Genomic DNA, 21875 nt, shown 5'->3' with positions numbered 1-21875 from the left:
TTCAAACAACGCTCACTTTCCCCTCTTTAAAACATTAGCAGCTAATTCAATCCTTCTAATACTTATTCACACGGTTTCCTGAACAAGTAAAGGCACAAAAATAGCAGGATAATCACACGTAGAAAAATTTCAGGAAGAACATACAAAAGAAGAAATGATTAAGCAGGGCAGTGTGCAAGAGTGAATTAAGGCTGAAATCTAAGAGAATATAATAGTCTCTGAAACATTTTTTACAAAGCCCGGTTTCTGATAGGCGGTGAACATTCACAATCAATTTTTCTAAGCCCATAGCGTGAGCTTAGCCATCATAACACACCTGAGAATCCCCAGGGAAAGAGATTTAAAAGGGACAGAAAGATGCAGAGAGAAGCTTGTTTCCTTAGGAAAACACACCAGGAAGACAAGCTTGAGCCGTATGCCTGAGGGAGAGTAACAGGAGATGCAAATGATCTCTTAAGGGCTTTCATTCTGCCGGCTGGATGGCAGAAAGATGGGAAAGTACTTGTGCTTGAAGAAGGAAATAAGAAGCATGTAACTTGGAAAAATGGAAACCTTTGTTGCATGAACTGCAGAATTATTATTTCCAAGAATATGTTTGCAACTACATATATTTCCCTAAGTTTCCCAACCATTGCTAAATGCTGCTCTTTTTTTCTAGTTCATCGTGGCCTTGGAGAAAACAGGACTTTGTTCTGGCTCAGTGCTGCAGAGTGAAGTAATTGTTTCATTTTTCCGTCTTCCCAAACCCCACTTTCTTTTGCAAGTAGAGCCATCCGTGCGGACTACGTAACGTGCAGCCACCTCTGACATCTTGTGCAGCAGTCTCACCCTGGGCTCCTCCAGCCTACTGTGCCTCACAAAGCTCTCAACCCTGGAAATAACTTTGTCTACAAAAAATGCCCAAGTATTTGCTGAACTACTTTCCTGAATCAGCGCCTGACAATGCTGCTACTCAGGAAAGACGGATTAGTTCAACAAAGTTCAAAACCACACATCTAGCTCACATCGGTGGAGCACCATTAATGCTCGAAGATACGGCATTAAAATGTCCTTCAGAGCTTGCGGAATTGACATGAGGTATTAAATAATCAGCCTTTGAATTCACCAGAGACTGCTACAAAAATCAAGGGGTTTTTTATACGCTTCAATTGCGGAATCCAAGCTCTAAAAAGGCCACAACATTGGGCTAGATACTCCGAGGAACCGGTCACTCAAATGTACTAAAATAAGTGTTCAATAATGTCGGTGCAGAATGTGAACCCAGCGGAGGACCAAACCTTTAAAAATCCCAGCGGCTACTCTGAGCCAACAGTGCATTGCTGTTTCAAAATTATAATCGACATTAAAAAAAAAAAAAAACAACAAAACAAACAGTATCTGACAACCAGAAGCAGAGCTTTAAAAAAAAGCAACATTCTACTTAAGTAGCGCAATTCTGTTTCGGTTTGCTTCATTGCTGTTTTGTTGTTGTTGTTTTTTTAGTTTGATGTTAGAATTAATTGGTAAAAATAATTAAGATAAAGATATCATCTTATTTTACTTCCAGTGGACTTAATTTATGCATCGGACAGAACTTGCCATATGCTCAGTTTACTGCCTCCCTGTACAAACAGGAAAAAAGAACTATTTGAATTTTTAAAGGTCTAGATTTTTAGCTGAGCACATTCCTCAAACAATAATTTCCTCTGAAGGCAATTTAATCAGGTTTTGTAATTTTTTGAATAGAAAATTCAGTGTGCTAATTTACCTGCAAGCTAGTAAAAAAAAAAAAAAAATAGGGCAAGAAAGCTGGCATTTTTAACACTCATTTAAATACTTCTTGCCTCGTATTGCATTTACTCTTCATTCCCTCTAATCAGTATGAGAATATGATTACTTAAATGGCATTTTTCAGCATAATGATCAGATTATATCTTACCTGATGGCATACGTAGAAGCTGTACACATTAGGAATAATACTAACACCATAATGACTCCAGTCATACCTGGAACTAAACCAGACATAAGATAAGATAACTTATATTTGAACTGTGAAGAGGTACACCTCTCTCCTGGGACCTTTGAAGAAAGTGGAAGTTATTAAACATACAAATCACGATTCAATCAAACTCCTGCATGTATTTATCTCTTGAAGACAATTCACGTATCAAGCTAGATAGGAAAGAAGAGCCGTTGCGTTATTTCCCACCTTCCCAGAGAAAACTGCCCTTTTCCTTGCATTTCACCATGCATCACTGATTTCCTATTGCCTTTGCTCCTGTACTCATTTGCTCACAACATTTGTCTCTAAGCAGGTAACCAACGACAAATCCCGTCCACTTGTTTATTTGTAAGACTGACAAATTTCTATATCTCTTTTTTTTATTCCAAACCCTAAATTCTGTTGAACACGACAATTAAAAACCTGGCCAGGGCCAGAATTTCAGGGAAATCAATTTCTATGCAAGCTGTCGCTACAATTGTTTGCCAACCCATTACATCCTGGAATGGGAAAGAGCCTGAAATTACTCTCCGTGGCATTGTATCATGCTTGAAATTGTTGCCCGTAGAGCAAGGTCTGTGAGAGTGATCTACAGCCGGTGCTTGAGAAGGAAAGGTTAAAAACATTAAGGACCGAACTCATCTGCTCCAATGCAGACTTGTATCAGAACTAGTCTATCCTCAGCTATTTTGAAGTCAAAGGAGAGTAAGAAGTATTTCTACAGCATGATTGATCGCATCCTAAAGTAGAAACCTGCCCATAAAGTACAGTAAACCATCAGCCTAAAGATAGATTAGAAAAATCCCAACCGAATTTACCACTTTTTCTGAGCCTTTTTTATCTTTTTTTTTTTTTTATCGTTACCTTACCAGTTTTTTAGCTTCAAAATTGCCATCCCAGGAATTAAGAACCTGAATTAAGAATTAAGAACCTAAAATCCACGAAGCCCTACAACAAAACCTTTCACTTCTCAAAGAATGACACTTTTTAAGCGTAGTCTCTGGTCACCCTAAAGGCCACGTGTTTGGGTTTCAACACAGTCTGTCAGGCCAATCGCCAGCACAAAGCTAAATAAGTGCTGGTTTAGTGTCAGAATATAAGTGTTGCAATCAGCTTTCATGGACGTAAATGGCAAAACCACAGATTTTAATGGTCCGGGATGTCGTACAGGATCGCGTCCTAATGATAAGAACAAGCTAATTTTTTTAAATAATTGATTGTGATTTTAGACTCTTTAGCAATAAAGAGACAATTTCAAATCTTAGAGCTTTATAAACTTCTTGAAAGTTGTTGAAAAGTCAGATACCCCAAATCTGATACATCTCAAATCCCTCCTCGGTTTTACCAACTGCAGGAAAAATCCTGCTCCTACAATCAATGGAAGTTTTGCCATGGACTGCATAAGAAACTTTAATTTCACTCCTTCATGGAAAGGTTACAACTAAAAGCAGCTGCAATGAAAAATGTGCATTCTTTCCATTGACTCCTCCTTCATTTCTTCTTTCTTAATCTATTTGATAGGTAGTGTACAATCAGTCTCCCCTCTGACACAAATACTTCCAATCCAACTGCAGTACAGCGCTTGATCCCGCTTCCTACACTGTCACTCGAGCCATAGATCACCTGTTATATCCCGTTCTTCAATTCTCTTCTCCATCAAACTGCAAACAGGACATCACTCAACCTTGCCCTGATTCACCGGTGTATTTTTAGTGTTTCCTCTCCTCCCAGTCCCTATCTCTCTTTTCCTCTACCAACTATCATCTTGAATACTTGTGCTTCCCAGAGCCCGCCTCACACCCTTAAGCAAGGAGGTTCTTTCCTGGACTGATCCGAAAAGTTGTCACACTGTAAATCCTTCCAACTCCTTATTCCTTCTCTTCACCGCGTTAAAAAAATCACCCAATAAATCTAGTTCTGAACTGCTTGGGAAGAGACCTTTTACTTGCATATCTGTACAGCTCCCGTTGCAGCAAAATCTTTGTCCCTGTCTGGGCACTCCCGCAGCACAAATAATACATGTTACTCACCCGCTGTTAGAATGGGGAGCGATCTGAGTAATTTTACATTTAAAATGACTTGGAATCACTGCTTTTTGTAACAATGTGCTCAAACTTTTGAAAATGCAGTACGTTCCTGGCTGCCGAGGATGCAAGGGGTTCCACCTTGCAGATCCTCTGCTCAACTAGAGAGGTCTCAAAATGTCCCCAGAAGCTGTGACAATATTTGATGGGGGCTCTACACTCATTCTTCACCCCGAGTCCTTCTCCTTTTTCCAAGATATTAAATATAATATTAGCTGCTGGTTCTGATTCTCCCTCCCCATCTTTAGCTCCCTCCTCTGTCAGCTACCTTCCATCAAGCTTCCACCACTAACTACACCAGTCACCCAACCTATTTCCAGTTAGCAGTTAATTTGTACCTCAACTTCTACCATTTCACTTTCTCACTTCCTCTACTCTCAACTGCCCTAAACCTTGCTTAGGGTTTTTGGAAAGCCCTTTCCCACAGGCTGCCACTTCTAGTAAACGTCTTGGGATCGACAGGTCTAGAACCCCATTTATTGCTGTCCACACCGCTTCCTTCGGACCCTGCCCTAAATGCTGCCAAGTGGGGATTTTTGCATTTGATCTAAGTAAGAGTGAAAGAGAGATGACCCCAGAAAGGACCTTTACCTGCTTGTGAAGCACTACAGCTCCGCCTTGTGCCTGCCCCTCCGTACCCAAACGTTGCTCCCTTCTAAAGGCCTGCACCAAAAATGTCTTTGCTTATTTATTCTTTGTACGTGCTGAAGCCTGACTCCCGTGTAACAGTTTAGAGGGCTCTGAAGTCAAACCAACCCTTAAATAAACCAGCCGATGCAAGACGACTGCTTTTTTGTTGTGTTTCTTTTTCTAGAAGTTGGATCATTTAGGAGTTGGGCTTTAATATTATGCAGAATCCCTGTTTGAAACTGATGATTTTCCACTGACTCATCCGTACAACAACAGCTTTGAAGATGCTGCTCATCCGACTACACGGCTTATGTAAGTCCTCCCTCCTGACTACTGGATAAGCAAACCCAGGGTATATTAGCACTCAACCTAGCTGAGATACAGCAAATGGAGCATGCAAACCCCGCATCAAAATGTTTTGTCTGGAGAGTGGTGATGAGAAGCAGCAAACCTTCTCATTCAGTTTTGCAACAGACTTACCAGTGGCAAAAAGCAGTTTCCTCGGGTCCTGAAAAACAGACAGGCCAGAAAACAAAGTCAATTTTATACGATTTTATATCCTTATGAATAATGTAATAATAATAAGGAGCTCATAAAGCTCATGCGCTCCTTGGCATAAGCAATCCCTAAATCTGGATGCAGGAATGGATTTGGTATTTGGCATTTGGTAGCAGTTTACACTGACTGCGGTTCAACGTAAACCACACCTTTAACCTCTGCACTCCCTCAATGAAGACAGTTCTGATCTGTTATGAAGAATTAGGATCCAGACAATTTTACAATTAATTATTATTTGAAAGCCTAACTTTACTCGGTTACCTCATAGCTTTGGGAGGACAGACGGGAGCAGAAGAGAGAGAGATTTTGAATTTAAATGAAAGATCAGCAGCGAGCATTTTACAGCCAATTACATCACCAAGAGATTTGCAGTGGACTCCGGTGAAGCAGGGCTGAACACTAAGGAGCTGATAATACAAGGCCAGATGTTCCTGTGTCCTTCACCACATGTGAAAGGAAGAGGGGGATATGTCAACCTCACAGGAAACTGCCTCACCCCCGCTGAGTCCTACGCCTCCTGAGGTTTTGTCTTCACTGCAGAGGAAAACTGGTTTTTTTTGGTTTAACTTGCAGTAAAATGCAGTGAGGGGAGACGAGCAGCTTTCACACTGGAAAAATGAAGCATCCCTCTCCCCGACCTGGTCGGTATCCAAATGCGCGCAGCCATGCGCAGAAGATGACAGTGGCATCCAGACTGCACACCGCAATTAAAAAACACGTTTAAGTGGAATTCAAGCACAAAGGTTGAAAGAGCTACCTACCAGAGCACCTAAAATCCATGAGATTTTGACCCCAGAGTTACTAAAGCTTACTAAAAGCTTGTTGTTATCTCCATTTCCTATTGCAAAATTCCTAAGGCTGCTTACTCCAGGCTGCCATGCACACGCTGGCACGTTCTTGCCTGAGGCAAGCTCCTGCTGGTGTTCCTGATGAGGTTAAGTGTGTTTGACCGCTCCTAACACATGCAGACGCTTGAGTTCAATCCAGAACCTCAGCACAATAGTTGGTGTTGGCATGTCTGTCTGCCACAGAATAGCTCGGTGATTAGATCATTCACCCAGGGAGTGGAAGACCTTGGTTGTTGGTCCTTATGAGCCTGGGCTGAGTCAAGCTCTCCTTTTCCAGGAAAGGATGCAGCTGGGATAGGGTCATTCGAAATCTTTCCTAATGAAGCTGGTAGAAAAGAAATGCAGACTTGAGACGAGAACGAATATAAACAAGTGAGAACTTGATTATAGCCCAAAGAAGAAAGAGCCTTGGACTCTGGTCTTACTCCTAAAAGCTGCAAACATCTCTCCAGCGCCAAACGCACAAGCGAGCACCTGGAGGAGGGACTAGGACTGTGGTACGCCTTCAGGAGATCCGCAGCACAGTCAGAAGTCATGCAAACAAAGTATTTCGTAACTGGAAATCAGCTTCCAGCCCAGTTCATGCAGATAGCCAATTCCATTCTTAGCATATATACCCCAGTTCCCACTGCAGTTTAAAAATGCAAAATCACTCTCAGATCTCACTATCCTCAAATCCTCAGTATATGTCACATAGCACTATATTCTAAATACTGCAAATGCAGAATGTATTTTCCTAAAACAGGAACAGAGAGAAGCAGAAGACGACCACAATAGACTATTTCAGTCGGAAGAGACTTACAACGACCATCTAGTCCAACTGCCTGACCAACTCAGGGCTGACCAAAAGTTAAAGCGTGTTGTGGAGAAGCAGAACGGGGTGTCAGGTGAAAGGACTAGACGACCGCATTCTCCACCTCACAACCCAGAGGCCTGAATCCTGCTGGCCTACACAAAGTGCTCAGAAATGCTTTGTCCAGAGAAAGAAATAAAATTCACAGCAATCCACATGATGGTGAGTTTTCAGTGCACGAAATCAGCAGCACTGTATAGATCATAGGATGGATCACGCAATGGAATTGGATGTACAAATAATCACATATTTAAATTATATACTTAAAAAGCAAAATATAAAAGGACAGCCGGCTCACCTCACCACGATAGTTTGCCGCATTTAGTGACAGAAAGTCTTCATTGTAGTTCTCAGAGAAGTTAAGAGCGTTCACCAGATGAGCAGCAACATGTAAGACTGAAAAAAAAACACAGAATAAAGCTGAGATCCGTAAACAAGAGGTAGATATTCCCCTGAAGTAAAGTGGCTACCCAGATGCCAAACCATAATCACATCACCTGCATGAGATGCATCGGGGACTAAGGAATTATTTTTCTAACGTAAATCAGGTTATAGATATTCACGGCAGAAAGCTGTACGTATTTTAGGATTTTTTTTTTTTTTTAACAGTAGAGCAATCATTTCCATACTGCAATGCTTCAGCTGGGAGACAACATTCAAAAGCCTCCACCAAAGAATGTTTCGTCTTCAGTGAAATGGGTATTTGCCTCCACGGCTCCTTCCTCTGCAGATAAGCCTGTAGCATCCTGCTTCTCCACTCAAATTCCTCAGGCATAATTGAAGATCACTTATAATGGCAGACTTTGACCTGATCTCATATACCTGTCCTTTTAGAAACTGGAATTTTGAGGAAAGGCTCGGCATTAGAATGTAAGCCCGTGTTTAAAGGAAAAACAAACCAAAACCCACACGTATCTGAGAAAGCATTCACAATTTGAGGCAGGGAAGCACAGAGCAAGACTACCCCCAAATGTACTGTATAAGAAAAACCACAAAATACCGCTTTCGTGCATTTTCCAAACAAGCTGCTGCTCGGCACAGTAAGATCTCACCTGAAAAGATGCATATTGTAACACCACACGTCACGTGGAAAGTTTTACTTTTATCTAGCAGCCTTCTGGTTTTCCTGCTGGCAACCTAATAAGAGAAGAATTCAAGCAATCTCTCTTCTAAAACAAAGCAAAGCAAAAAAAAAAATACTAACAGCAACTAAGGTGATTTAATAGCACCTTCAGCTTTTACTAGGTTTAACACCTTTGCAAGCACAGTACCTAAATTAAAAAATTGCAGCGTTACGTCAATGAGCCAATTTTGATGTCTTAATGAAGAAATGACTGTTGGATCAGTATTACATAGATGTCAAGAGTACATAAAGTAATGTCCCTTCTGGCCTTAAAATTTAGGAATTCCAGCACTAATTGTTGTAGGCATCACTGATTCTTTAAGTGAGCAGGATTAGAGGGAAAGGTACATTTGCATACGTATATGCGTTTATAGGCATCATATCTTATAGGTACTGTCACGTGGCGAACAGAGCTCATAGGTTCAGTTTTCAACCATCCAGAAAACACGGATGTTCCTCAAAAGCATTACTTATATTCTGTCAAAGCAACTGACAAACCACGAACAAGCTAAACTATTGTTTGCTGAATACTGGTACAGAAAACAAACCCTCGTAGCTTTGCCAGAACATTTTGGTTTTTTCCTCTCATCATAACGAATATATCAGGTCGGGTATTTTTATTTAAAATTCTGTCATCTCCAGTAGGACACTTGCGGTCATGCAGCGACAAAGTTCTTTTTGCTCTGTTGAATTCTAGCAGGAAGCAGCACAGAGGACGGGGATGTCTTTTATATTAGAGTCGGGAAAGAAGGAGGAGACTCCATCTGGTTACAATTCCACAGCAAGCCCCTGTGCTTCAAAAATGCCTCCAAGAAACCCTCCTCACAACGGGTCCGGTCAAACCAGACAATGGCAGCCAAGGCCCCGTCTTCAAAGGGGTCATGACTCCAGGCTGAATGATACCCGCACCGTGCAGGCACACACTGCACAACAAACAGGGATATACCACATTTTTTCTTATTGTTTTCAGACTGAACAGAGACCAGGGCCCTCTGCTTCTCAGCTGCCGCATCCTGAGGACAGGACTTACCTTCTGAGAGCCTCGCAGGAAGGCCAAGAGAACACGGCACATGGGCAGAAGGACCAGGCAGCAGTTGAGATTGAGGACGGACGCTGAAGCTCTGCTAACACACAATCCTAGCTGAACAAACACAGCAAGAGTTAGATTACGGGGGGAAAAGGCGCTCTAACGGTTCAGCTGTCAGTATTCAACCTCCTTTTCTTTGCTGTGAACCCCAACGGTTCCCACACTCTCTTGACTCATCAGGATGGTGGAGTTTCCTGACGTTTGACATGCACTGGGCAAACTACCGTACACAGCCCGCTATCCTGCTCGCCGGGGGAAACAGCTCTCACCTTTGCTTCAAAAACTTACTCAAAACTAATTTTGTCAGCAATAATGTCAGCAAATGACAACTTTCTACTGAAAGAACCAATATCGCCACCAGAGCTCAAAGCCACGTGGAACAAAAACGTATCTGAGGCAACAATAAGCATCCACTGAAAAATCACCACTGAAAAAGCTACAACAGATATTATTAAATAAGAAAGAGGGATAAATACTATGAAAACACTACCACTTAAGTAAAGTGTAATGATTTTCTAATAAACAAGCCAGAAAGATGTAAAAAAAAATAAAAATTGATTCAATTAAACTGAAATGATAATACTGTTTCAAGGACTGTTACGGAATTGTCACAGAACTCCTCATCCACTCACACAACGCAGTGCCATACTTGGACCTAAAGAAAGTAGGTTTTCTTCCTTTTAAGTACTCAATAGCTGAGAACTGTAATGAAATCTAATTTCACTAATGCTCTCACTGGTATATTTGGAAGTCACATAATTAGAACAAAAACACTTGTCAAACAAATGAACAAAGCACATATTAATGTCATAACCCTGGGGTTTTTAATCTTATTATATTCTCTCATTCATTTATGATTTTTAAAGAAGTTAGCAAGGTGTCATTGTTCTCCTAGTCATTAGGCTGAATTAGCATTTTGCTAGCTTACATAAAAGATGCTTTTAGACTGTCAACAGATTTCTGGAAGGATATTTCTTAACAATGTTCTCTAAACCCCAAGTTTTTCAACTCCTGAAGAAATTAATTAAAAACTACGATAACATTATAAGATAACACAACTACAGAGGTATGTGAATTATTTGAACAGGTAAAAATTATCTAATAAAAATTACTAAAGATTTATTACTTTTTCAAAATGAAACTTTATGGTTAAAAAAAGAACGTGGTATTTCTCAATCAAAAAGAATTTCATCAGTGAAACATTTATTATATTCATATCTTTCTTATCAAGAAGAAGAAAGAAAATTGGAGAGAAACAAAGAGGGTTTATTTATTTGGATTTAGTTTTTAACAAAAATTATTAGAAAAGCCTTGTAATTTCAAAATTTGTAATTGCTATTAGTTGTCTTTCATGGACTTATCTTCCCATCACAGAAATGGAGGAATATATAAACTAGCAAAAATAAAGTAACCAAAATAAGTGGACTTCAGCGTGTCTAGCAAGATCACAAGCGCAACAGCACGAGAGGAGCTTCTCAGTACCATAAACCGGCAGAACTGCCCGCTCTCTCGGTCACTAACGCCCACGTACCCCACCTTCTCTGCCGTCCCTCTGGGCCCGACACCGGCAGGCAAACGGAAGGTAAAGATGTTCAATTTACCCGAAGGATCAAGTTCTCCACCTAAAGCCCATTTCTCTTATGGCTACTTTACATTATTTAGTTAGACCTGCGTGCCGGGGACCTCCTCACCAGACATCGCCCGCTTCCACAGGACAAAGCAGTCACAGGGGCACCTTCTCTCAAAAGTTGGTCATAGGAGCAATTACCCCACAAAAATGTGCTCTGCCTTGTTCTCTGCCACGTAACTGCGGGATCCCCGGCAAACACCCCGGGAGCAGATCTCATGATACTTACACTGAGAGGGACACTTACAACAGGGGCACCTCTAACCTACTGAATTACAGAAAATAAGACTAGAATGAAGCACATCACCTAGTTCTTTCCCACTCTCAGACCTCCTCCACTATTTCTTCCCATGCAATGTTAGTCCTTTTTTCCCCTTACATAAACCTCCCTTGCTTCTATTTCATCTGTTACTTCACACTCTGTTCATGTGCAAAATGAGAGATTATTCTTGCTACTTTTCCCTCACAAATCATGTTCTTCAGACTTTAGATCATCCTCTCCTCTGGACTCTCCCAACTGGTCCAGAGCCCAAGTGCAATGACTACAACGGGCACCAGCTACAGCGGCCACAACCTCAGCGACTGAGCTGAGATTTTACTGAATGCTGATGTCACTTTCCACTTCAAAATATGATTAAAAAAAAAAAAAGTGAAAAAAACCACAATAAATATTTCTCCATCCTTGCCCACAGTAGCTTAAAGTGACTTTAGAACATTGTAAATACGTTTGGACTACCAGATAAAATGGCAATACCCTTGAAATGATTAGACTTAATGGCAAGTAAAATGTCTTTATAATGTGTCGTTTGCATATACAAGCCTGTCTCTATTTTCATTAATTATTATTCCTCTAAAGAGAAGATAAAAATGAGCTATACACCTCATAAAAGCAATAACTTCAAAAGCATGGTCATTAAACTCATATAAGCATTTTTATTAGAGCTTGCTGATGTGCTACAGTATTTCAGTGATTAAATGAGCATGATTTGAAAAACACAAGAATTATGTAGAACTAACATTATGCAAACCCAGAAGTAAACAGAACCATTTTTGTAGCTCTTGACCAACACCCAAAAGCTGAAAAAAGTTGCAATACAATGAATAAGTAAAGCAATTTCAAAGTTGCAATAACTTCTATTATATGACCTATATGATACAACATTAGTTTCTCAAGAGTTTATGTTTTCTTTGAGTTTAAACATAAACCAGGCATGATATCAGTTATCCAAGACTTCCTTTATCAGGCACGGCTATTCTTCTTGCAAAACTTCAACAAAACAGCCTACTTTGGAACAGTCTAGAATAAGTTCTACGCTGTGTAGTACTAAGTACATGATATAATTTATTCTAAGAAATAAGTAAAATGCTAAACAATTTCAAAATATGAATCGGCTATGATCAGTAGAAAGAGCTACCCTACTAACCTGGCTTTGTGTTTTTCCATGCCACTATTTAACAATTAGCAGATATTCATTCATAATGCAATTACTATGGAAGAATGCCCTTATATTAATTCTAATTCAATGCTATCAGCATCTGGGAAAAAAAAAAAAAAGAGAGAGAGAGAGAGAGGAGGAAATGACATCTCCAGATGCAAATAGTTTCACCAATGGTTCATTTAAGGTTTTATTCTGAACTAAAGTTGGGTAATGTTTGCTGCAGTAAGCCCATGACCAGTTTGAAAACAATGGTAAAGTAATACATTTAGCAACGCTTACAATCACAGTTCGTTCAAGACCCAGAAGAATAACAGAGTACTAAGTTTGCTCTTAACATATAACCAAAGGCTAAAAATATCCCCATGAAACTAATTCTTTCCAAATGATTTCCAAGTGGTCTCTTTCTCGACTTCCTTTGCGTTGCCTGGGTGGCATAGTAACAAATTAATATAGCGTATTGTTGGATTTTTAAACAATAGCAGACTAAAAGAAGATTTTTGCTCCAAGGCAACTCTCTGGTTCTGGAAGGGAATATATATCCTTTTCATTTAGCTAAGAAATGAGAGAACCATAATCCTCTTCTTTTCCTAAGACTATCATTGTCTTAAAAAAAAAAAAAAACCAAACCAAACAAAAAACAGGGAGGTTTTTATTTCATGTTAGTAGCATACTAAATTGCTGCAGGATCAAAAAGAGAGAAAACACACCCCCAAAATCTCTGCCGGACACTCTCTTTCATCCACCTTTGCTGATATCAAACCCAAGCATTTCACTACCTCCTTCTGCACTCTGCCTAACCAGTGCCACACATGCTGTCATCTCATTTCACGCAGGGGCAGAGAGGCCTAGAAAACCTAAAAAATTAATCAAATTCACAGGGGAAGTCCGTGGCAGGGATAGTAGGGAACTGGACCCACTACAAACTCAAAGCTGGTATCCTAAAAACTAGGACAGACTTCTTCTCCAGGCAAGTATAAAGCAGTCACTGCACTTTCCTTCTCCATATCAGCAGTGAAGGGCTCCAGAGATGCAGCGGGAACGTAAGTTCTCCAGCTATCCCTGTCTGGCGGATGGTCCCACAGAAATCAGGATGGACTCCTGGCTGCGCTCATACAATGTACAAAGTAGGACAGAAAAGCAGAGAGTCAGTTCTCGTTGGACGTTCCGTGTGCTGCAGAGGAAATGTGCTTCTCTGTCATTAGGCAAGTGATTTCAGTATCAAGTTGAGGGCTAAAATAATTTACTGTGTATCACAGAATTCCCCAAAGTTCGTCAGTTATAAATACAGAGACGACCCTTACCTGCAACTGCTGCGCGCAGAAATCTAATATTCAATATATGGTTGCAAAAGGTATCGGGGAGCAAAATACAGGAAGACTTCACCAAATATTGTCCTATCTCACCTTCTAAGCTCATCTTGTGGCAAAAAAAAATTGAAGAATTGAATTGCATATATATACACACACACACACAGAGCTTCCATAGCAACATAAACCTATCATTAAACATTTTTGCTACATGTAGCACCCTAAAGAGCAAATCCCAAACAGCCTGGTTACAAGACAATTAAATGGCAAAACCGCGCATTAAGGAAAATAAAGGGTCGAGCGACACCGGTCCCTCCGGCGCTCAGGCGGGCGGGGGAAGCAGGCGGCAGGAGGGTTGTTCACGGATCAAAGAAAGCAGAATTTGGCCTCCGTTAGCAAAATCTTTATCATTACGATGAAGTAGCAAGGAGAGACATGCGAGTTACTGCAACGTATTCCAATCAGTAAATAAAGATGACCCAACCGTGACGCGCAGTTACTGCGCAGTAAGGATAAAGAAGTGAGGCGGCACTTTTCCTTTTCGGTCCCCTTTTCAGTTATTCAATCTTTTCCCAAAGAGACCCTTCTGAGAATGCTTTTTCTCCACTTGGGTGTGAAACCCAGAAGCTTATCTCTTGCATTAACAGCCATTTGACTACATTAGAGTTATCTGAGCAGGGACCAGAGAAGCAATAGGGAAAGAGAAACCTTTTACGCTGTGACAAAATGAGCCTAATGCTCTTTCTATTCATGGGGAAATCAAGCAACAAGAAACAGGTATTTCATTTAATGCTGTTAAAAGCACGATTTCAGTTCTCTAATAAGACCAGTACTGAATTTAGGCCTGAATTTGTTGGTCAGATGCAAGCAAACCTGTTGTAAAAAACTACAGCCAAGCTAATGTGAAGAGAGAAATCATGAAGCCTGCAAGGAAATTAATCATTTGGACAATTTCTCTGACTGAGAACAATGGAGATTCTGGAGTCACATCAAGTAATCTATGAACGTTCCTTTCTGTAATTCACACATACTACATCCCGTAGTATCTACCATGAACATGGAGATGAAAATCTTCTTTTCCTTTTTGTCACAATCTTTTATACAAAATCAGTGCCTGTTGTACGCCTCACAGACTTCTGTTCGTTAGGCAAAATAATGCCACAAGTTTGCATTTATTAAATTGTGAAAAGCTGAGATTTATTTTTTTTTTTATTTGACTCATGTTCCTGAACCAGTGGCAACGAATCCATCCACGTAGTAAGACTCTGATCCGCAGTGTTACAAGCAATTAAGCATCCAAAAGGGTGGCTAATCAAGGCAGAAGTACAGGGAAGGGGTTTACATCCACTAGGTTCTGGTTAACTTAGACCAAAAGAATCACATAACCACAGAATTATTGTGGTTGGAAGGGAGCTTGGGATATGTCTCCCTTCCAATCTCCTACTCCAAGCAGGTTCGACACCAAACTCAGACCGAATTCGCTCAGGGTTTTGTCCAATTAGTTTTTGAAAACCTCCAAGGACAGAGGTTCCACACTGAAGAGTTTATGGTGGTCTCATCCATAGGACTCAAACTGAGCAAAGTGGTAACGTTTGACACAACATAACTTGAATAGACGGACTAACCTTCTCCTAGCACAACAATGACATTGACTTATTTATTCTCTTTGCGCTTCCAGGCCACCACCATGCTATTACTGCCTTTTTACAGGTGTAGAATAAATGATCTGAAGGACTGACATTGAAAGACTGAGTGAGAGTTAGGTACCTAAATAATTTTAATATCCTGTGCTAAGTATGAAGACTGCAGAGGATGCAAACGACAAAGAATAAAACTGAGTCTTCTGTAGAAGGCTGAAGGCAAGTGAACCACTTCAGTGACCGCAGAAGGAAAGAATTCTTTCTTCCTCACATCAGAAAGAAAAGCAGTAGCATGAAAACATGGCAGAGTTGAATATATTCGGCTATTCAGTCCAGAATTTCATTTCATATCACAACCCGATTTACCACAGCAACTCTTCTTGTTCTCCATCCTGTTACACGGAAAACAATAAAGTTACCTTTATTACCTAGGTAAATCTTTGAGTGCTGCAAGGCCAGAAGTTCTTAAGGAGATTTTAGGCTATCACAGTGTACAAAGAAAGAGAGAAAAATTCTCCTCAGCAGACCTCGTTGAAACACAAGATAATATCTTTTTTTTAATTCAAAAAAATACCACTACCTTTTGCCATTTTTAGTTAACTAGCCAGAAAAAGGAGTGAATTTTTATGAAAGTATCCATAAAAAAGTTCATCCTCTTAGGACAAAAAAAAAAACCCAAACAAACAACTGTTGAACTACAAATGAAGAATTTTCATCTAAATCTCAAAATTTTCAAACATCAGGAACTGTCACACAGAGACACTGCAAGCCACTCACCCGCGTATGGAACAGAGAGGAGACGGGTTACGCAGCTGGGCCACGCGGTGGACAGTGGCTCCGCAAGCCAAAATTAACGAAGAAAAATCCCCGTGGAAGGCAACAGCGGCTGTAGCGTGGCTCTGCTAACTCTGTCTCCTGAAGAGACTGAAAGTTCGTTCAGTTTTCCCGACCCCAGCAAAACAATCTGTACGATTTATACACATATTGAAGAGACGGGAGAAAGCTAACTTTGGCATCTTAGAATGGCATTTCTACAATATTTAGTCAAACTGTAAAAAGTAAACTGTGAAAATGTTTTACAGCCTTTAATATTTTCAAAATTTTTAAAATTGTTTCAGAGTTTGGGTCAAAAGTATCTTTTAGACTTAGCTTTTTGCTTTCTTCCTCATTTTAAAGAGTCTCTAAGCTTCTTTGGTATTTTTTCCCACAGCTGCAGACACAACTCAAACGCGTGGCCTCCTACCTCTCATCTCCTGACCAAGACAATGAATCTGTTGCTTGAATCAACTCACGGGTTCTGAACACACCTTACTTTGTATGTGTCTTTCATTTTGAAGTATAAGAAAACCAAAACAAGGCCAGGTGATGAGCTGGTACACGGCAGACGAGTCTTCTGAATTGAGAGGAACTTTGCTGATTGATACCAGCTGACAATCTGGCCCAACATGTTGACCCAAGAATAATCACTTTATAAACAACCCACTTACTCTGCCAGGAACAAACACACTTTTCAAAGGGATGCACTGAGCTGCAAGACTATTACAGATTTTGGTAAAATTAAACGTGTTTTTGTGTTTTTTTTCTGTTATAAAGTCACCATAGTGAAGTATTTCAGTATTTTTATTCCCTTCTTTTTGCACCGCCTTTGCTAAGATTCATTTCTTAACACATCTGGGTCAGCTATAAGACCACAAAAAGAGAAAAGTGTATCAGGTCAACTGACTTTCAGGCAAGTTCACAAAAGCTTATGGAGGTGGCTAGCTCTGGCAATGGTATCAACCATCTGAAAAAAACATCTCCTGGTTCTACCAAAGATAAAACTCAGAGGCTCTACAGCGGCTTGGGATGTGCATCATCTGTGCTTTCGCCCCATGTCAACTTTGCAGTGAAATCCATTCCTGAGTATGACACGGTGTTACAAAGCATCATATTATTCATCCACTTTTTCTGGATTCTCAAATTGTGAGCAACCCTAGAGCGCTTTCCAGAAAACCGTTAACCCTTAATTTATCCCTTTGGATAGAAGTAATTTCAAACAACTGCAACAGCGTAGCTGTGGATAACTTCACAAGACAGACCCATATCTCACTTCCCCAAATTATCTTTTTTGGATTCTTCTGGTGGCAGTGGATATTACCCTTGTTAAATCAAAATACTAAGATCTTCATTAAACCATTCAGATTCCAAGGATTTGTTGTTAGAAAAAAAAAAAACTAAAACTATATAGATTGCAATGATTTACACAGAACACAGGAACTACGAGGATGACAAAGACCGAAAAGAACTAAGACGTATCGAAAGAATTCCTCCAGCAAATATGTATCACAATAACTGGATTAGGAAGGATTTGACAGCGCGAGCCCATAAGTTTGGCTAACGTTTTGATGACAAAACGCCGAGCTCCAGTGATCTTTTGAGCATGTTTGTGTTCCTGTGAGCCTGTCTGCAGCTGGGAACACCGGGAGGGAGGAAAGGAGGAGGAAGGATAGCTGTCCCACACTTGACTGGCTCTTTTTATTCTCAACACTGTCCACTTTCTACTCCTAAACAACTGTCAACAGTATCCCAGTAATTTCCTACTTGATGTCTGCAGCATTAACAGGCAATTGGTGTCATCCTTGATTAGCAAATGCATTTTGTCCCTTTCCCGTCTCCCAGCATCCCAATTTCCAGGGCAAAAAGTAACGTCCGGGTCACTCACCCCTAACATCTGATGCAAGTAGTAATACTGCAGCCCTTGATAATAGAGCAGGAAGGTTTTCCAGAAGAGCCATACATTGAGGCAGAGCCAGAAAAACTAAAATGAAACAGAAACAAGAAATCGTAAGTGAAAGTTACATGTGCAAACTTTTCAGTTAATTCCATTCATAAAGCTCGTATGCATGTAGTTTTGTAAACATATGGAACGGGAGAAAAAAACTTCGAGCGTTTAGCATAAAGTATTTTAAAGTATTATGAGGAATAGCCCCTATGTGAGAAACTTTCACTTTCACTGAACTTCACAAAACGTTACCTTTGTGACTTTCAGCCTGCCGCGAGCTGGCAAAACCCTCCGCGTGCGACAGCTACTCCAGTCTTTAGATGTTGCGGCGAAAGACCCAAAGAATAAAAACTAGCCACAGAGCCGAAGACAAAGGCAAGACGAACCTGACCTCCAAGAAGAGGCAGTTTCTCCCCCAAACTTTCCCAAAGAGGCTCTAACAAAGAGCAAACAGAGCCTACCGAGTCCCCGCAAGGACGCGGACGCCCCTCCTCGTCCCCGGCCCACGGGCACACGCGTGTCGCCCTGCCCGCCGCCCACCGGGACGCGCGGGGACCACATCCCGACCACCCACATCCCTGCGGGGCATCCTGCTCCCGGGCAGGGCCACCCCCCCACAGTACCCCCGGACTCCCTCCATCCACCCCGACCCCCGCCGCTCCGGCCCCGGCCGCCTTACCAGCGCCCCCCACCTCCCCAGCCCCACCGAGGGGATACCCCCGTCCCCCACCCGGGGGGAGGGGGTAGCGGGGGGGAAGGACACACAGCCCCCTACCAGAAAGAGGTGTTTGCTCCCCTCGTTGGCCAGCCAGCTCCTCCAGGACAGAGCCATGGTGCGGGACGCCTGCGGGGCAGCACCCGGGGGGGGGTGGCGGTGGGGTAGTGGTGGGGTGGGACACACACACACACACACACACACGTGTAGGGGGGCGACGGGCGGACGAGCCCTCCTTTTCAGCGGGGCTCAGCCCGTCCTCCCTCCCCTCTCCCCACCCCTCACCCCCCGCCCTGTCTTCCGGCCGCCGGGGCGTTGCGCTCCGGCCCCCGCCGTGCTCCAACCGCCCCCCCCCCCCCCCCCCCCCTCCCCCGGGCCGCTGCCCCTTTGTCTGCCGCCCGGCGCCCTTTGTCCCTGGGCGCCCACCCGGGACCCGCAGCTCAACCGCGCCGAGGGAGGGGGGACGGGACACGACCGTCCGAAAGGGGCTTTGGGTCTCCACCCCCTCTGTCCCGCAGCGATGGGGTCGGTTCCTTGCATCCCCACCCCCCCACCCCCCCGACCACCTTGGAAACCCACGGGGGAAGCCCGTCCGTGGGGTTTCCCCCCTTCCTTGCCCCAGTTCCCCCCTTACCCCGGGCTGAAATGCGATACGGGGGGGGGAGGGGGGGAGCAGCCGCGCGTCCGACCGCACCGCCGCGATTCGGGGGAAAACAAAGAGGCTGTCCAAGAAACTACCGTTGGGCTGTACATGAGGTCCTCGAAAGCTGGGAAGGGCCGGATTGTGCTGTTCCCAGTTTCATCCTGCTCCATCAGGTGTCCCCGGGGGTGGGGGGCACCGGAGGAGGCAGGCTGCTGCGCCTGGCATGAGGCCACCCAGCGCGCAGGCACAGCGGGTGCGGGATCACGGCCGGTGTGGAACCTTACCGCCGCCATGAGAAAAGATGCTATGGGCGCCCTCCAGACTCACAGAATCACAGAATCTCCCAGATTGGAAAAGACCTGTAAGATCATCTAGTCCAATCACTAACCTAACACTGACAAGCCCACCACTAAACCACGTCCCTAGTGTCCCGAGGACCATGCCCACATCCACAGTGTCACGAGTTCTGATTGCTACACTTTGCAACCAGTCTATTTTTTTTGTGGTGGTCTTCATAGAATCATAGAATCACCAAATCATAGAATGGTTTAGGTTGGAAAGGACCTTGAACATCATGGAGTTCCAACCCCCCTGCCATAAGCAGGGACACCTCCCACTAGACCAGGTTGCCCAAGGCCATGTCCAGCCTGCCCTTGAACACCTCCAGGGATGGGGCCTCAACAACCTCTCTGGGCAACCTGTCCCAGTGCCTTACCACCCTCATAGTGAAAAACTTCTTCCTAATGTTCAATCTGAGCCTGCCCTCCCTCTCACAGTTCAAAGCCATTCCCCCTCGTCCTATCACTACATGCCCTAGTAAAAAGTCCTTCCCCAGCTCTCCTGTAGGCCCCCTTTAGGTACTGGAAGGCCGCAATAAGATCTTCCTGGAGTCTTCTCTTCTCCAGGGTGAACATGTTTGGTTTGGGTTTGGTTTGGTTTTGTTGGTTTTTTTTGGAGGGGCAGTTGCACCAGATATTGATTTTTATATTAAGAAAAAGCTTTAAAAAAACCCTCATTGCTAGCAGCTTTTAAATACATCCTCATGAGTCACCAGGGGAGCTTCCACTCTAAACCGGGCATTGTGTTGTCCACGGCTGCTCCCTGAGATAGCAGCAGCAGTGACAGCTGGCAGCAGAGCAAGGCTGTTTTTCCGGGAGATGCCAAGTCCAAGGAGCAGCGCCGGGAAGTCTCATCCAGCCCAGCTTGAGCTGGCTGTCTTTCTGTTACAACTCGGAAAGTTGCCATCTTTTGTGTTCCTCGTGAGCCACATACCAAGGGCCTGGAGAAAATTGGGAGGAAGCTAAGTACCATCTTTTTTCCAGTTCCATATAAAGATGGAGGGAGTGTCTGACCCATATGTGGCCCTAAACTTAAAGAGTACGAGTAGGGCACAGCTCCTGTGAAACTCAGTTGGGGGTATTTTGGCTGCGGCAGGAGCCCTGTCTCGGAAAGTGGGAGGATTTCTGCGGCTGTATGAGGTGCCAGGTGAAGTTTTGGAACAGCAGGACAGAGGATTACGGATATTTTATATCATCAAATGACATTAAAAGGAGAACTAGTGAAAGGGAAAATACATATTTTGAATTTAAGGCTCACCAGAACCATAGATTGGTGCCAAAGCAGCTCTAACAGCAGAAGAAACGGTATAGTTTATTTATCTTGTTTGCTATTTCCATTCACTTCCTCGTTCCTCTCGGAATGTAGAGAGAAATGGAAGCTGCTTACAGAGAACCGGATGATGAAACTCCTCTAGACAAGCATGTCAAAGCTGGAATGACAGAAAATAAAACTCGTAGGATATGTCAGGCCTAATAACGTGGGGCCTCGGCCAAAGCTGAAGCTGCAGCAAGCACAAACAAAACCAAAATAATTTGCCCGTGCCATATGCTATTCTTCAAAATACCCTTAGAAATGTCTCTGAGAAATCAGCTTATGCAGGATTTGACTGCCCACTCACATGAAGCTGATGACTCACGAGCCGGCGACTGTACTTCACTGCCTACTTCCCAAGTGCTGTAACGCATGTGGAGTACGTGACTCATGCTCCAGTCGACACTGCATCCTACATCGTATCTAGGTACAGAGCAAGGAGGGTGTTTTCATAGAAAACATCCCCTTTGTCTTTCTCCCTGGAAACAGCCAAAGGTTTTGAATCAGTATCCCAAGGAGAGGCTGGCAGAGACCGGTGCCACACTGATACAACCGCGTTCTTCTTCTGTAGAAAAGGCTGAGTTTGCAAGTGCCTAAATCATGCTTTCACAGGGGTGTCTGGATGTTTTCTGTCTTCTTTCTGTTTTAAACCATCCCAGACGTATATGAGTGTGTGTTTCAGACCGCTTGGTAAGAGTGCTCACAAGTGGCCATAGATGCTAGTTATAACCTGAAGAATTAGAAAAGCCATAACATGACTCTCGAACATCTTTTGCACACCAGCTCGTCTCTTCTCTCCTTCGTGAACATCCGTCCTCCAATTATGATGATCTTTGTGCTTCGTCGTACCAGCTGGACAGACCCCTGTCAAGACAGGCAGGCCCTCTCAGAGACTGAGCACGGTACTTTCTCTGATAAAGATGCTTCTA

The 21875-nt window shown here is 42.9% G+C and overlaps 1 protein-coding gene across 1 annotated transcript in view; it reads right to left on the bottom strand.

The window, feature by feature from the left end:
* NOX4 (NADPH oxidase 4) overlaps nucleotides 1–18780 on the bottom strand; it is a 112004-nt gene extending 93224 nt beyond the window's left edge. Inside the window, exons 1-7 of the mRNA XM_082482344.1 lie at nucleotides 18714–18780; nucleotides 17879–17974; nucleotides 9108–9218; nucleotides 8007–8091; nucleotides 7253–7350; nucleotides 5176–5203; nucleotides 1919–1991 (exon numbers count right to left, since the gene is read on the bottom strand). Coding sequence (XP_082338470.1) covers nucleotides 1919–1991; nucleotides 5176–5203; nucleotides 7253–7350; nucleotides 8007–8091; nucleotides 9108–9218; nucleotides 17879–17974; nucleotides 18714–18770 — 548 coding nt within the window. The 5' untranslated portion in view covers nucleotides 18771–18780. The remainder of the gene's footprint in view (nucleotides 1–1918; nucleotides 1992–5175; nucleotides 5204–7252; nucleotides 7351–8006; nucleotides 8092–9107; nucleotides 9219–17878; nucleotides 17975–18713) is intronic.
* Nucleotides 18781–21875: the final 3095 nt, after the last annotated feature.

This window comes from Vanellus vanellus (assembly GCF_965231255.1).
Source record: "Vanellus vanellus genome assembly, chromosome: 1".
NCBI lineage: Eukaryota > Metazoa > Chordata > Aves > Charadriiformes > Charadriidae > Vanellus > Vanellus vanellus.
The sequence above is the reverse complement of the archived record's forward strand: the minus strand, read 5'-3'. Positions and strand labels throughout refer to the sequence as shown.